General features: G+C 40.3%; 1 protein-coding gene across 1 annotated transcript; it reads right to left on the bottom strand.

Annotated features, from left to right (window-relative positions):
• Positions 1 to 2839: 2839 nt before the first annotated feature.
• LOC141817697 (protein FAR1-RELATED SEQUENCE 5-like) lies at positions 2840 to 6604 on the bottom strand. The gene is made up of 5 exons (XM_074705331.1): positions 6573 to 6604; positions 6437 to 6496; positions 4024 to 6208; positions 3668 to 3927; positions 2840 to 3141 (listed from the first exon to the last, which is right to left on the bottom strand). Exons 2-4 carry the CDS (start codon positions 6459 to 6461, stop codon positions 3807 to 3809), a joined length of 2331 nt encoding a protein of 776 aa, XP_074561432.1. The 5' UTR covers positions 6462 to 6496; positions 6573 to 6604; the 3' UTR covers positions 2840 to 3141; positions 3668 to 3806.
• Positions 6605 to 16530: the final 9926 nt, after the last annotated feature.

The raw sequence follows: 16530 nt of genomic DNA on the forward strand, positions 1-16530 counted from the left end.
CAAAGAAAATTCAAGCCTCTATGATATGAAACGAAATAAAAAAAGAACAAAGAAATTCTACAAAAGCTGCTCATACACACTTTGTAGAAGAAGTTTTCTCAAACTTTTTTTAAAATGCTAATCACATTGGATTCAACACAATACTACAACAGTGCAAATATAATATCTTCCAAAGTTTGTGATTTGTGTACTACAACAGTACAACAGTGCAAACACAATACTACAACACAATACTACAACAGTACAAACATAAAACTACAACAGTGCAAACATGATAACTTGATACAATATATTTAATCCTTATCACTAATTAGGAGAGAATCTAATTGTTGTTTTATTTCTTCCAAAGTTTCTTTCAAGATAGATATTCTTTCTGACCGCGATAGGTTTCTTTCTGAATTTGAACTTGATACTGAAGCTGATTCTGATGCTGAAGCTGATGCTGATGCTGATGCTGATGCTGATGCTGATGCTGATGCTGATGCTGAAGCTGAAGCTGAAGTGGGGGTAGAATTTTTATTCATGTGACGTTCAAAAACTCTTTCTGCCTCCTCTCTAGTCTTGAAAGACTGATGTATAGCGCCCTTAAAGCCATCAACTTGACTAGAAGCTTCTACCCAAGTGTCATATATACCTGGTTGATGTCCAACAAAAACAACGTATGTTTTTCCCTAAATAAAAAAAACATTCAGATTATTATATAACCAAGATATTAAGTCAAAATAAAATTAAATGACTTACCATTCTTGCTACGAGTATAAATTTGGATTTACAACTCCAACCTAACAAGTAGACCAATAGCTGTTAATCTTCTGAATTGCTAAGAAATTCATCCATATGATCTATCCAAATTTTCTCATTCAAAATAGTAAATCCAACATAAAAATCAAGCACAAGATATTCCAAGCAAATGCAAACAAATGCAGGTTGTAAAATAATGTTCCTTTATCAAACCAGAACAAAAAAATAAATTAGCTTCTTTCTAAATTTACAGAAGCAACAGCATACCTCAATAATAGAACTCTAATAAATGAAGAAATGGAAGACAGAACAAGCATAACCAAAACCAGATTAATCCAAATCTAAATCTAAATCTTAAAAAAAGCAACACTTAACTACTATTTTAGATGAATCAAACTGAAACACCAGAAAGGAAGCATCAATATTTTTTTGGGTTTGGGGGAGCTTTCGCGACTAAATCTTAATTAAGTCTTTCAATCAGGAAAGGAGGATTCAAATGAATAGAACAAAAACTATAAGCTCCAGGTGTTAAATGGGACAAGTTGCTCGAAGAAGTGAGCAGATCCAGTGGCAAATAGTCTTCCTCCATCTTCATATATATATATATATATATATATAAAAGTTTTATTAGGCTGCGTTCCTTCTCGTGAGCGCCTGTGCGCGCCTGTCCACGTGGCGCTGCCAGCTCGTCTCGCCTCAAGTCGCTTGGCGTTTCTTTTATTTTCTTCCCTTCTCGATTTCGATTTCCTACGCCTGCCGCCATTTCTTTTCTTCCGTTTCTTTTCTTCCTAGGTTTTCCGTTCCTGCCGCCATCGCTACTGCCCTGCACGCCATCGCTCCTTTCGCGCCTCCCCTCGCGAGCAGCCCCTCGCCGCACCGGTCTTGCCGCAGGACGCCATCGCTCCTGCCGCGCCTCCCCTCGCGAGCAGCCCCTCGCCGCACCGGTCTTGCCGCAGGTCGCCCTCGCTGCACGCGAGCAGCCCATCCCCTTCGCTGTAGGGTGCAGCTCGCCGCAGGCCACCCCTAGCCCTCGAGCTTCGCATCCCCAAGCTCCGGCCCTTGCCGCAGCCCTTCGGCATCCCATCGTCGCGTGCAGCTCGGCGCAGGCCGCCCAAACCCCTCGAGCTTCGCCTCCCCGAGCTCCGGCCCTTGCCGCAGCCCTTCGGCGCCGCCATCCCCCTCATTGCACGCGAGCAGTCCGCAGTCCATCATCGTGCTGGTCTCGCCGCAGGCCGCCCCTCGCCCTCGATCGTCGCCTCCCCGAGCTCCATCCCTTGCCACCCAGCCCTTCGGCGCCGCCATCTCCCTCGCTGCACGTGATCCTAATTTTTCACAAGGTATCGCCGCGTCGGTCTCGCCACGCAGGTCTCGCCGCGTAGTCGCTGGTGGCAAACTAGGATTTCCAGCACATTCTCCGTGTTTTCAACACCAATGTGGAAGCAGAAGATCATGTTTGCCCTCACGTCTATCAAGTTTCCAGCACATTCTCAGTCCCTCATTTTAGTTTTTTTTTTACGCTCGTAATTTACTTTTGATGCCATGAGTATGGGTTATACAAGTTCACTGTTACTTTTTCTGAATGTTAATGCAGTTCCACTGATATTTGGTGATTGGTTATGGTCCCGACTTGATCTATATCGCTTCTTGTCATTCCACATGATGTATTATAAGATATTAGTCTATATTGTAACATATTTTAGTGAAAAAAATTGTGCTGAATTTTCTCTTCTTCGTCTGAGATAACTTCATGTCAATTTGAAAATAAAGGGGCGTAGCTAAGCAAAAAAGACTGAGACTTGAATACTTGATTGGATTAGTTTACCATTGCAACTCAAAATCCAATAGACCAATGGAGCGACATTAAGACTATAATGTCGAGACCAACATAAATATTGCTCTCAAATAGTTTCAGAATCTGAAAACTCAAAAATTATCAAGAGAAATAAATGTCACCAACAAGTCTTAAGCATGAAGCTACAAGTTCCACGCAAACATGACAAGGATTAACCAGCATTAAGCATGGTATTACAAGAGTTCACAAAATAACAGTTCCAAAGAAAGATGCAGATCAGTTGTTGAAAATAATAGCTATTGCAAATCAAAAATTACTTTTGCAAACAACTGAATTAAATCCCCAGCAATGTATCTTTAAGATTGAAGCTATGGCTACTTTAAGTGGCCTCCCTTAAATTTTGGCCATCTCCTCTCCCTTCTTTTTGGCCCTCTTGTGTGTTCCCAGCTTTCTTTTGGCAACTTTAAGTGCTCATTTGTGCTTCCCAACTTTGAAAAGCTAAATAATTATCTTTTCATAGGGAGCAAAGCCTGCAACTTCCCTGATCAAGCTCCTCATGCAACTTCCCTGATTAAGCTCCTCATAAAATGCACCCTCTTGCTAGTTTTCTGACACAGAATTTGCCAAACGTGAGCATTACAGAATATGGAAACCCATTACATTGAACGAAATACATTGCAAAACCCAAGCATTACAGAATATGGAAACGCATAAAACATCATAGACAATCAAATTACCTAAATTCCAGAATCATACATTCATCATATTTTATAGTATGAACATGGGGACGAAATCAAGGGATTAAAGGAAGATTAACAACACAAAAGCTAGGTATAGTGATAAATATGCATTGAAACAGTTTAAAGATGTGATAATTACAAACACATTTAAAGGATTGTCAGCTAGAATTCATACAACAAAGCAATGGAGGTGGAACCAAGATTGAAAATCGATAAGCACAAATACTTGGAAGAAGGGCTTATATGCAAAAAAGCTACAGATTAAAAAGTAATACACGAGCTTTGAAACTACCAATGCATGCTTATTAGAGTAGAAACTAGAAACTTGCATTATATCAAGATATCATGGACATGATGGATATTGGAAGACAACAGTAGGATATATACATGATACCTTTACTTTAGAGTTTACTCAAACTAATCACCTAGATGAGAATAAATTTGCTTTACTAATCTTGATTTTTTGTTAACCCTCTATTCATCCTAGTGCTTGTTAGAACCTGCAACAATAAAAAAATTATTAGTATTAATTTCTAAATCAATAAATCAACAATTATAATTTGATACAATGATACTTCTATAATACCAACTATAGATGCCAAACCTTCTTCATATGTGTCGTCATCGCTATTATGATGATTATCTACAGTTGATCTGTCAATCAACACATCATCATATTTACAAATTTTAATTAAAATAATGGATTTGTAAATAAAATTATATACAAACGCAAAATTTATCCACACATACCCTTGCTGTAAAATTGGACAATTGCGCTTGTCATGTGACACACCTCGATGGCCGCATCCATGACATAACCTGGACTTTGAGGTTGACTTTTCTTTTGATGATTTCAATCTCTTCCCACATCCCTTTGTTCTTACATAAGGAGGATCAATAATACCAAGGCGCTCATCCATAGATTTCTTCATTTGACTTTCATTGTTGCATGTTCTACTATTGTTCATCTCTTGAATTTTGCTATAGATACTATCAAATTGTTCATCCAAGAAGTTTGTCCCCTCATCAGTCAAAGATGCACCATCAACTAATAATGAAGCTTTATAGGATAATCTTAAGTGTCTTGACATCAAAAGCCTTTTTGAATCATCAATGAAATTTTGCTCCCCCAAAGCATATATTGCTCCAACCTTTGCATTTTTTGTCCATCGTTTGAGTATATACTTATCAGGCAACTGAAATACTTGGTTGATACGGAAAAAAGCTAACATATGTCTGCATGGAATGCCTTCAAACTCAAATTTCCTACAGCTACAAGATACATAGTCCCTCTCTTTGTCATGCATGAGTACCCTTGGTTTAGAGGAAGAACAACTTTGAAATTTCATCACATGATAAACCACTAACTCAACTCCTATAGTTGCTTGTTGCACATAATAACTATGACTCTCACTGATTTCACTTTGAAACTCCATCCATTTCTTTTTTGTGTACAACTTAACCATTTGAGTTTCCATTGGCCAATTTGTTTTAATCTTGGGATGCTCATTCATATCAACATGATCAGCAACTAACTCATGGTGTCTTTGATGTCTCAGTGCCCTATTGAAACGGGTGATAAAATCCATCAATGAGTTCTTATTTGAGACATACCTCTTGAAAAATGCATGTGAACTTTCAGATCTTTGACTACTTGACATGCCAGCACAAAATACATTACTAAAATATGCTGGCACCCACTTGTGTCGCAATTCATACATCAATGACAACCAATCATTTTTCTCCAAGTCAGCACACTTGATAACCTCTTCCCATGACTTCTCAAATTCATCAGGTGTTGTAGAATTTCCAATGACATTTTTTATACTTTGATAGTAGTCACGAAAAATCAAAGGGTTTAATTTTTCTGAAAATTTATTCAATATGTGCCATAAACAATATCGGTGCATTGTCTGAGGGAAAACTTGTGCAATAGCTTTTGTCATAGCAGGATCTTGATCAGTGATGATTACATTTGGTGCTCCTTTAGGCATGGCTTTTATGAACATGTTAAGCAGCCAAACAAAAGACTCAGTTTTCTCATCACTTATAAAGCCACAACCAAAAATAATTGTTTGATGATGATGATTAACTCCTACAAATGGAGCAAAAATCAACCCATATTTGTTGGTGTTATATGTTGTATCAAATACAACTACATCACCAAATACAATGTTTGCTGTCCTGGATATATGATCTGCCCAAAAACACCTACTAAGTTTGTTATCTGAATCCGTCTCATAATCAAAGAAAAAAGCAGAATTCTTTTCTTTCTCAGATGAAAAAAACTCGATCAATGTTTCAGCATCGATACCCTTTTGTTTATCCCTTAACTCATTCTCAAAGTTTCTAATATCTGTTTCCGTGCAACCTACCCTCTCAAGCCCTCCATACTCTATATCAAATAATTGCATTTGTTGACAAGTTGGCATATTAGCCTCTGAAAACTGTTTAGTCAATGCTTTCTTTGCTGCTGAAACATTACGATGTGATCGTAACAAATGCACCTTTGAAGGAGTCGAGAGTGGATGATTATGGCTTTCCATGAAGTTGCTGACAACCCAATTAGGTCCAGTTTGTTCTTTGACAAGTGAAATGTAAGATTTACAACCAGTTCTAACCTCTCCACGTGCTCTTTCCTTTGATTTTTGATCACCTTTTTCATGTTTAGTCCTCCGTATTTGATCTGTATGTCCTTCTTTAAAGCATACAAATTTTTTCCAAACAATTTCATTTGTGATCTTATTTTTCTTGCTATTGCTTATCCTTGCACTAAATCCGGCTTCCCGTGCATATTGATTATAGAATGAAAATGCATCCTCTAGTGATAGGAATTCCATACCAATTTTTGGCTTTCGATCATCTGCAAGTTGGGGAATATATAATTGATCATCACTCTCATTTTGTTCCATTACCAACGGATGACAATGACTCCCTACAAAAGATTAGAACTTAAAATTAAAATATTTACTATACTTTAATATAAAGAAATACAATGAAACTTTTTTTAATTAATCTGTTAAATAAATTTACAGAGACGAGAAAAAATACATAAGCAAAATGCACACAATGCAATATGAAATTTTTCTTAGCAATACAATAAATTTACCACACCCATAATACAGAGAACAAAAAAATACAGAGACGAGAAATGAAAACGAACCAGAAGCAAAAGCACCGCGGTCCATGCGTCTGAATCGCGTGCAAGAAGATCTACAGCAACCTATCGTTTAAAGCCACGAAAGCAATATCTCAGTAAAGAATTATGAGAGCACGGTGTTGTATTTTTCACAAGATACCTTATGAAAAATTAGGATCACGTGCAGCGAGGAGATGGCGGCGCCGAAGGGCTGGGTGGCGACGACGATCGAGGGCGAGGGGCGGCCTGCGGCGAGACTAGCACGATGATGGACTGCGGACTGCTCGCGTGCAATGAGGGGGATGGCGGCGCCGAAGGGCTGCGGCAAGGGCCGGAGCTCGGGGAGGCGAAGCTCGAGGGGTTTGGGCGGCCTGCGCCGAGCTGCACGCGACGATGGGATGCCGAAGGGCTGCGGCAAGGGCCGGAGCTTGGGGATGCGAAGCTCGAGGGCTAGGGGTGGCCTGCGGCGAGCTGCACCCTACAGCGAAGGGGATGGGCTGCTCGCGTGCAGCGAGGGCGACCTGCGGCAAGACCGGTGCGGCGAGGGGCTGCTCGCGAGGGGAGGCGCGGCAGGAGCGATGGCGTCCTGCGGCAAGACCGGTGCGGCGAGGGGCTGCTCGCGAGGGGAGGCGCGGCAGGAGCGATGGCGTGCAGCAGCAGTAGCGATGGCGGCAGGAACGGAAAACCTAGGGAAGAAAAGAAACGGAGATGGCGGCAGGCGTAGGAAATCGAAATCGAGAAGGGAAGAAAATAAAAGAAACGCAAAGCGACTTGAGGCGAGACGAGCTGGCAGCGCCACGTGGACAGGCGCGCACAGGCGCTCACGAGAAGGAACGCAGCCTAATAAAACTGTATATATATATATATATATATATATAATGTCAATAAAATCCACTGGAATCGATCCAAAAGTACAACATAAGCATTGCCATGATGCGGTGACTTCACCTAATATATTTAAAACAAAATTAACTCAAAAATCAGAATTTATTATTGAATTTATATAAAATCATTATTTTCATTTGATTTTCTGAACATTAAGTGAATAGGAATATAATTTAGAAACTTCTATCGTTAATGGTTGTTTTAACGATGATATTTTATTTCAGTCGTTGAATTGACCACTAAAATATAATGTAACTTCCATCACTATAGTAATTAACAATGAAAATTTATTTCCATCGCTAGGTTTGTGTTTTTAATGTTCTCCGGCTAATTCTGCTCCCCACGCGCACACATTTTTAGGGTTTCTTCTCCCTAGTGATCTCTCCTCCCGGTGTTGCCACTTTCCTCTCCTCCGAGCTCCGCCTTTCCACCCATCTTCAAGCTTGTCGACATTCCTCCTGGTAAGATCCTCCCCTTTGGTAAGATTTACATAGTCGGGGCCAACCTAGGCGAGCTTGATGGCATCGAGCCCAGCTTGGGCGAGCTCACTAGCCTCGAGCCCGGCTTAGCCGAGCTCGCCAACCACAAGCCCGACTTGGGCGAGTTCCTGACCTCGAGTCTGGCCTGGTCGAGCGCGCTCATCGAAGTTGAGACCTGACCTGGCCTGTCCATAGCTCGGTCAATGAAAATTCATGTCAGTTTGACTACTGGCGAATCCAAGTTAAGGTCAGACTAGCTCTGTTGAGCTCAAGTCAACTTTGGTTGAATCTGGCCAAACTTAATCAGACTCACATCTTGATCTTGGATGCGTCTCGACGGTTCATGATGATTACTGCAGCACTCATTAATTACAAAAGGTCGCACCCTTTATCGAAAGGCTAGGGGGAAAGATGTACGACTCTTGAGAATCTCAATCACCTTTTTAATCTCTATATAAGGTAAATGCAGTATCATCTCTTCTGCAAAAGGTGTAATCCGCCACCTCAGCGGTCCTACACGGTCGGCCCCACGACCATTTGTGAAGAGGTAAATCGAGAAACTATAATTGGCCACGACGGAGGAGGGTATTGTCTCGGCTTCGCCAAGATTCGAATCCTTGTCCTCTTCTGCAACTCTGTTCCATCGTAACCAATTCAACTATGCCCCGAGGGCAAATGCAGCATCATCTCTATATAAGGTAAATGTAGCATCATGACAGAGGTATCACATATTATTGTTTCCACTTTTTTACTATTTTGTCTTAAAATTTTTCTATAATCTCTAACTAGAGCGATGGAAGGATCTTGTCAAGGCTTGCCTCGACCCTCTTCTAATCTCTCTTCTCAATTTTTTTCTAGGGCCCCGTCGAAGACCGTTTCCCAAGTCCTTAAGTGCCCGAGTCCTTAAGCAGTCGAGTTCTCAAATGACCGAATTGTCAAACGACCAAGTCTTCATATTTCTCGTGTCCTCAGAGCCCTCGACCTGACAAAACGACTTGGCATACTCTACGATCAGCAAATCCAATAGTTGTTGAGCCGACAAAAGTCGATCCGCCAAAAGTCAACCCGCTAAGAGCCCATCAAAGTCGATATAATGGGTGCTCGACCTACCGAGAAGAGCTCGACTGAGGGTATAGCAAGCAATCAACCCATTCTCTGATCTCAATCGGATCATTTTGGTGTCATATGTGAGAAAATCCAAATTGAGACATTGAGATGGGAGATGCATAAGGAAGACAAGGAGCATAAGTATTTGCTGCGGGTGAAAGGGATCCGGTCACCCCATCCAACACTGAAATTCCTACCTTAACAGTAGAAAACTTGAGTCGGATTGTGACAACCATTGTAGAACAGATTTTGCCACTTTTACCTTAACACATTGAAATTTCAAGGGTTATCTTAGGTTTTGTGAGATGAGTTGTCATTTTTATCTTTATTATTCCGAATGGTAAGATCGGAATAATTGGATTATCAAAACACAAAATATAACGAACATGATTTTGACATTTTGGGGACATTTTTACTACAATAAATATGTATTTTTTTTATTTGCTTCGTAACTTTTAATTAATTAAATTGATCGATTAATTCAATGCATGCGGTGACGTGCAAGAAGAACTTGCTTTGCCATAACAGCAATAATTGTACTGTACTTTTGCTAAGGTGTTGTTATCATGCATATGGATTATAGTCCAAGTGCAGACAATCTAACAATATTAATGTATATCCTATTCACTTAATGTTGAAAAAATCAAATTAAAATAATGCATGATTTTATATAAATTCAATAATAAATTCTGATTTTTGAGTTAATTTAGTTTAAATTAATTAATTAAGTAAAGAAAGATATATATAATTGTAATTATTTATGATTATTTTTATAGTGCAAGTAAAGTAGATGTAGGACTTTATAATCATACACGTTTAATTTAAGCGGCTGCATGCATCATATCGTGGAAGTGGTGACCATAAATTAAAATAAAATGGTTGAGTAGCTAGTCTTCTTCTCCTTTAATTCCTTTGTCTTTTTCGATCGAGTCGATCGAGTAGTCTACAAAAGAAGGAAATGGGTGTGACTCCTACATGCATGCAGGCAATAATCTCTCCTCTCCACTCCTTGAGCCTTAGCCTTAATTTTCAATCCCCAAACGCCACATGGCTGCCCCTAGCTATAGCTTGACTTCCAATGTCAATGTCGATGTCGACAACTGCTTCAGCGAGCTATACAAATCCTGGTCGCAGAGCATAACTATGATCAACAAGTTAAAGAAGGAAATTGAAGAACTAAAAGCAGAGCCCGAGGTGCGTCGATCCGGCAATCGACGGTGGTTGGATGGGGCGGTGAAGGCGCCGGAGGCGGCTGTGTCGCGCACGGAAGTCGCACAGTGCAGATCGCGAATATATATATATATATATATATATATATATATATATATATATATATATATATATATATATATATATATATATATATATATATATATATATATATATATATATATATATATATATATATATATATATATATTGTTAGAAAGAATGAAGATAAGATCTTTGTAGAGAAGATGAGAATAGAGGAGAACTCAATAACAATTGCTATTAATCTGCTTGATCCTACTTCAAATGTCAACTACAAAGGCTTATTTATACAAATAAAAGTGACTCTTTAAGAGGCACATAGGTAACTCTTCATGAAAAGATGTCAAGAATATGCTCTAGGAATATCTTCTAGAGTTAATAAACAAAAAAAAAATTAAGTTTATCATTCAACATCCCCCTTTAAACTTAAACTTTCTTCGTGACTCCAAGCATACTCCTCATCTTGCTGAAAATATCCACTCCAAGAGGCTTTGTAAAAATATCCGCAACTTGATCAGCAGATTTCACATATTCAAGTTTGATCTCTTTTTTTGTAATATTCTCTCGGATGAAATGATAGCGCGTATCGATGTGTTTACTTCGATCATGAAAAACAGGATTCCTCGCTAGAGCTTGAGCAGACTTGTTGTCGACAAAAATTGTGGTCGCTTCATTCTCTGACAAGCCTATCTCTTTCAACATTCTTCTTAGCCAGATTGCGTGACAAGCGCATGCCGTAATCGCGACATATTCAGCTTCACAGGAAGATAGCGTGACGATTATCTGTTTCTTTGAACTCCATGAAATTGCATTAGACCTCATAAAAACACAAATCCAGTTGTGCTTTTCCGATCATCTATATCTCCGGCAAAATCACTGTCGCAATATCCAACAAGTTGGAATTCCTTGGATGACGAATAAAACAGTCCGAAATCAATTGTACCTTTCAAATATCTCAAAATCCTCTTTGCCACCTTCATGTGATTCGTCGTTGGCGCTTCCATGAATCGACTAATAATCCCTACACTAAAAAGAATATCCGGCCGAGTACAGGTCAAATACCTTAGGCATCCCACAAGACTTTTGAACAGTGTGGGATCCACCTTTTCTCCCTCTTCGTTCTTGCTCAATTTAGCTCCAACCTCCATAGGGGTAGCCACCGATTTGCTATTTGACATATTAAATCTGTCCAGAACTTCCTTCACATATGCTTGTTGCCCAACAAAAATTCCATCATCCGATTGACGCACTTCTAATCCGAGGTAAAATGACATTAAGCCAATATCTGCCATCTCAAATTCTCGGGCCATATCATTCTTGAAATCTTCAAAGAGACTTGGATTATTTCCTGAAAAAATAAGATCGTCTACGTAGAGGCAAATGAACAAACAATCTCCATTTTTATCCATCTTCACATAAAGCGCATACTCATGTGGACATCTTGCAAATCCTTTCTCTCGAAAATATGCATCAATCCGACTATACCATACTCGAGGCGCTTGCTTGAGACCGTACAAAGCCCTCTTCAATTTCAATACCTTTCCTTCTTGTCCTTTCACCTTATAGCCTTTTGGTTGCTCCACAAAAACATCTTCCTCAAGGAAACCATTAAGAAATGCCGACTTTACGTCTAATTGAAATATTTTCCAGTTTCTTTATGCTGCAAATGAAACAAAAAATCTGATTGTTTCTAAACGAGCAACTGGAGCAAATACCTCCTCATAGTCCACTCCGTGTCGTTGTGCATACCCCTTGACGACTAATCTCGCTTTATATTTTTCAACGACACCTTTGGCATTCTTTTTCTCTTTGAATATCCACTTGACACCAATCGACTTTTGACCCGCTGGAAGAGAAGTGAGTTCCCAGGTGTTGTTTCTTTCAATGGCTCGAATCTCCTCGTCCATGGCTTGTCTCCATTTATCCTCTTTACTAGCTTCTTCAAAACTCAAACGCATTGTTTCAGCCAACAGACAGAACATAGAGACATCATTGATTACCTCTGTATTCTCGTAAAGATCTTGGATAGTTATCATCCTTCGTGATCCTTCATTAGAGCTTTCACTTGATGAAGATGTACTAGAAGGTGTGTTCGGTGTCGTCGTAGGAACTGCGGGCTGACATGTTTCTTCTTCTTGATTGTCCTCATCGAAGAATGGGAAGAATTTGTCGATGGAATCTTCATGTACTTCCCAATTCCAAGAAGCATCTTCATCAAACTCCACATCACGACTTACAAGAATCTTCCCGTTGATAGGATTGTAGAGCTTGTACCCCTTTGATTTTCCGTCATATCCGATGAACACAAACTTCTCGCTTCTATCATCAAGTTTTGTTCTCTCTTGCTTCGGCACATGCTTGTAAGCAATACTCCCAAAAATCCTTAAGTGAGATACATCTGGCTTCTTTCTGCTCCAAGCTTCAATTGGTGTCTGGTCCTTCATGCTTTTGGTTGGACAACGATTTAGGAGATACACCGCACAAGCCACTGCTTCCGCCCAAAATTCCTTTGGCATCTTCTTATTTTTTAAGATGCTCCGTGCCATGTTAAGGATGGATCGGTTCTTTCTTTCAGCCACTCCATTTTGTTGCGGTGATCTTGGAACTGTGAGGAAGCGCCTAATGTCATTTTCTTCACAAAAATGGTTAAAAACACCAGAAGTAAACTCTCCCCCTCTATCAGTTCTCAACGCCCGAATTATATAGCCACTCTCTTTCTCCACTAAAGCCTTAAAATTCTTGAAAGCATAAAAACTCTCAGATTTTTCTTTCAAGAAATAAACCCAAGTCTTCCGGCTAAAATCGTCGATGAAAAGTAAGAAATAATTACTTTTACCATAGGATGACGGCTTGATCGGTCCACAAACATCGACATGAATTAATTCAAGCGGCTTCGTCGCTTTTGATGTTGCTTCCTTCGGAAAACTTCTTCTTGCGTGTTTACCTAGAAGATGTTAGTGCAATCAAGCCAATCTAATGTTTCAATGTTTGACAAAGGTTTAAGTCTAAGTGATAATCATTTGTTATCTCACATGGTTGCTTGAGATGTATTTTTCAGGAAACTCTTTGTAGGTCAGGACGAGGAGTCTTGGCAGTGAAGTCTCGGAGGCGAGGTCTCTTGGCAAAGGAAGTCCCGGACGAGGAGTCCTGGCAAAGGAAGTCCCGGATGAGGAGTCCTGGCAAAGGAAGTCCCAGACAAGGAGTCTTGGCAAAGGAAGTCCCAGACGAGGAGTCTTGGCAAAGGAAGTCCCGGACGAGGAGTCTTGGCAAAAAAAGTCCCAGACGAGGAGTCTTGGCAGAAGAAGTCCCAGACGAGGAGTCTTGGCAGAAGTCCCGGATGAGATTCCAGGCATGTGAACAGCAGTTCACGGTCGTCAGGTAAAGGGTCAAGGGTAGACTCATCTTACTAGGCGATGTTTTGGCCTTAGAGTGGTCAAAACAAGGTATGGTCGAGTTATGACTCGACTGGAGGCCTTATCAGTCGAGTCTGTGACTCGACTGATCTAAAGATATGAACAGAAGCAAGTTGAAACTCGACTGATACTTAGTTCAGTTGTGCAGTCGAGTTGGCGACTCGACTGGGTTGAGAAAAACTGAACAGAAGCAAGTCGGAGTCGACTGGAGACTCGACTGGATACGACCGTCAGGTGGCAGACGCAGGTGACACTCGAGTGCCAACTTGACTGGAGGCCATCAGTCGAGTCGGTCATATCAGTGACTCGACTGGACCTAAGTTAAAACGGGCAAGATTTCAAAATCAAGTAGGTAATTAATGCAGAAATCTTACCGTTGGCGACTTAATTTGAACCTAGTCGAGTCGCCAGTCGAGTGGACTCGACTGTGCAGACTCGAAACCCCAGATAACTAGTCATTATAAAAGGGTTTCAATGACTTTTTCCAACAGGAATGAATGATCTTCTACAAGTGCGATATTCCTGCAACTTGGTCCAAAAATCCTTCAAGCTCCAAAGATTCTACAAGGCCAATCAGAAAGAAAAGAGAAGGAGAGCTCTCAAGTCTAAGATCTATTGTATTTTTCTCAAATAATTCTCTACTGTAAGTTCTTGCTGTACTATTCTGTAACTTGTATTAAGAGGTTTCTCCACCTCCGGTGAATTACCACGAAGGAGAAAAGTAGAGGCAGGCCTTGGACGTAGCAGTTCGTGGGGAACTGTGAACCAAGTAAATCACTGTGTGCTGTGTCTCGATCAAATTTTCCGCTGAGCAACTCAAGATCGCTAGTGAGCAATCGACGCTATTCATCCCCCCTTCTAGCAACGCCAACAAGATCCAACAAGTGGTATCAGAGCAAGGTTGCTCTTCACCGGATTCACAACCGCTAGAGCAAACTCAAATGGCGATGCAAGAGGGCTACAACACACAACGTCCACCTTACTTCGACGGCAACAACTTCGTCTACTGGCGAAGTCGAATGGAGTACTATCTCATGACTGAGATAGATATGTGGTTCTCCGTGATGGAAGGATTTACAGCACCCAAGGATGCTGAAGGAAAAGTCCTTGAATCTGCACAGTGGACTACTGAACAAAAACGCAAGGCTCAAGCAAATGCCAAAGCCACGGTAACTCTGTAGTGTGGTCTGGCAAAGGACCAGCTCAACAAGGTTGGACCGTTCAGCAGTGCTCGAGATCTCTGGAATAAACTGATAGAGCTCAACGAAGGCACAAGAGACTCGAGAATAGCGAAACGAGATCTGTATATGAACCAACTGCAAAACTTTGCTATGAGGGACAACGAGACTGTTAGTGAACTGCACGGAAGGATCAAGGAACTGTTAAATGGGCTTCACTCGATTGGAGAAAGTCTGGAAAACCGGGACACTATCAGGTATGCTCTGAAAGCTTTTCCCCGAAGTACATTGTGGTCATCTATGGTAGATGCCTATAAAGTATCAAGGGATTTATCAAAAGTAAAACTAGATGAATTATTTTGTGAAATGGAGCTGCATGAACAAGCTAATAAAGGTCCAAAAGAGAAAGGTATTGCTTTTATTGCAGGTGATCGACGCAAGGAGAACAAGAAGAAAGAGAAAAAGAAGGAGTCGTCTTCATCCTCATCTGAGTCAAGCAGCGATGGAGACGATGAGTCATCCTCTAGCGAAATAGCTAACTTCGTGAGGAGAATGATGAGGAGAAGCAGAAAGTACAATAAGAATGACGTGAAGAAAATCTTCGCGGACAAAAAGGGTAAATCATCAACTAAAGTCAGAGGCAAAACTGATATGGTTTGCTTTGAATGTAACAGGAAAGGGCACATAAGAAGCGAATGTCCTGATCTTGCAAAGGAAGAAGACAAGCAGAGAAGGAAGAAGGCATTGAAGGCGACGTGGGATGATTCTTCTTCTAGCTCTTCAGAGGATGAAGTTAAAAAGGGGACTAAGCATAGGGCACTAATGACTCTAAATGACTCAGAGTCAGAGGAAGATGAAAGTATGTCCAGAACATCATAGGAAGTCACATCATCTGATGATGATGAGGTAACTTCTCCCGAGCTAGATAAGTTATATGAAACGATAGCATGCTTGACTAATGCTTTAAGTAGATCTAAGAATAAGGTTAAACTCTTAAAATGTGAGTTGGAAGAACTTAGAAAATTAACCTTAATTTCTGAAGAAAATGAGACTAATGAATCTCAGGTTGAGGAGCTTAGAAAAGAAAATAACTTGTTGCTAGAACAAGTAAATGATCTCAAGTGCACACTTGAGAAGTTCACTACAAGCTCTAACACCCTGAACATGATCCTAGATGCTCAAAGAGCAGTCTATAACAGAGCTGGGATAGGGTACAAACCTAAGCAAAAGGAATTTAGCTTTATGTCCTTAGTTAATAGAACTAACAATGCTAAAGCTAAAGTAACTAAAGCCTGGATTCCTAAGAAATATCTTATAGATGCTAATGAACCCAAAATCTGGGTTCCAAAGGATTGTATATTTCGTGTTTGAAACAGGGACCGGTCAAGGGGGAGCGTTCAACCATTTGGTTTGTTGATAGTGGATGCTCCAAGCACATGACCGGAGACTCTTCAAGGTTTGCCCAAATTAAAAACAGAAATAAAGGTACTGTCTCTTTTGGAAATAGTGGTAAACTTAAGGTGATAGGAGTAGGAGACATTTGTATTTCTGAACAATTTAGGATTAAAAATGTTTTGTTAGTCAAAGGTATGACTTTCAATTTATTGAGTGTAAGTCAGTTATGCGATGAAGGATATAGAGTTGAATTTTATTCAACTCAATGTCTCATCAAACATAATGAGACAAACACTACAATGCTAGTAGGACTAAGGAAGGACAACATTTATCAAGTGAAATTTTGCAATATCTCTAACTTGCAATTGAGATGTCTTATGTCCAAGGAAGATGAACAATGGTTGTGGCAT

This window comes from Curcuma longa, unplaced genomic scaffold (genome assembly GCF_044706935.1).
Source record: "Curcuma longa cultivar G26 ecotype Majalengka, Jawa Barat unplaced genomic scaffold, ITB_CL_G26_1.1 contig_21602, whole genome shotgun sequence".
Lineage (NCBI taxonomy): Eukaryota > Viridiplantae > Streptophyta > Magnoliopsida > Zingiberales > Zingiberaceae > Curcuma > Curcuma longa.

Bases quoted from the DNA above. Each gene is read 5' to 3' on its own strand.
- LOC141817697 (XM_074705331.1), bottom strand. From the start codon at position 6,461: ATGGACCGCGGTGCTTTTGCTTCTG. The intron at 6,209-6,436 runs GTTCGTTTTCAT...AATCTTTTGTAG, and splicing joins CCGCGGTGCTTTTGCTTCTG to GGAGTCATTGTCATCCGTTG. The intron at 3,928-4,023 runs GTATGTGTGGAT...GTTGATTGACAG, and splicing joins TGTCCAATTTTACAGCAAGG to ATCAACTGTAGATAATCATC.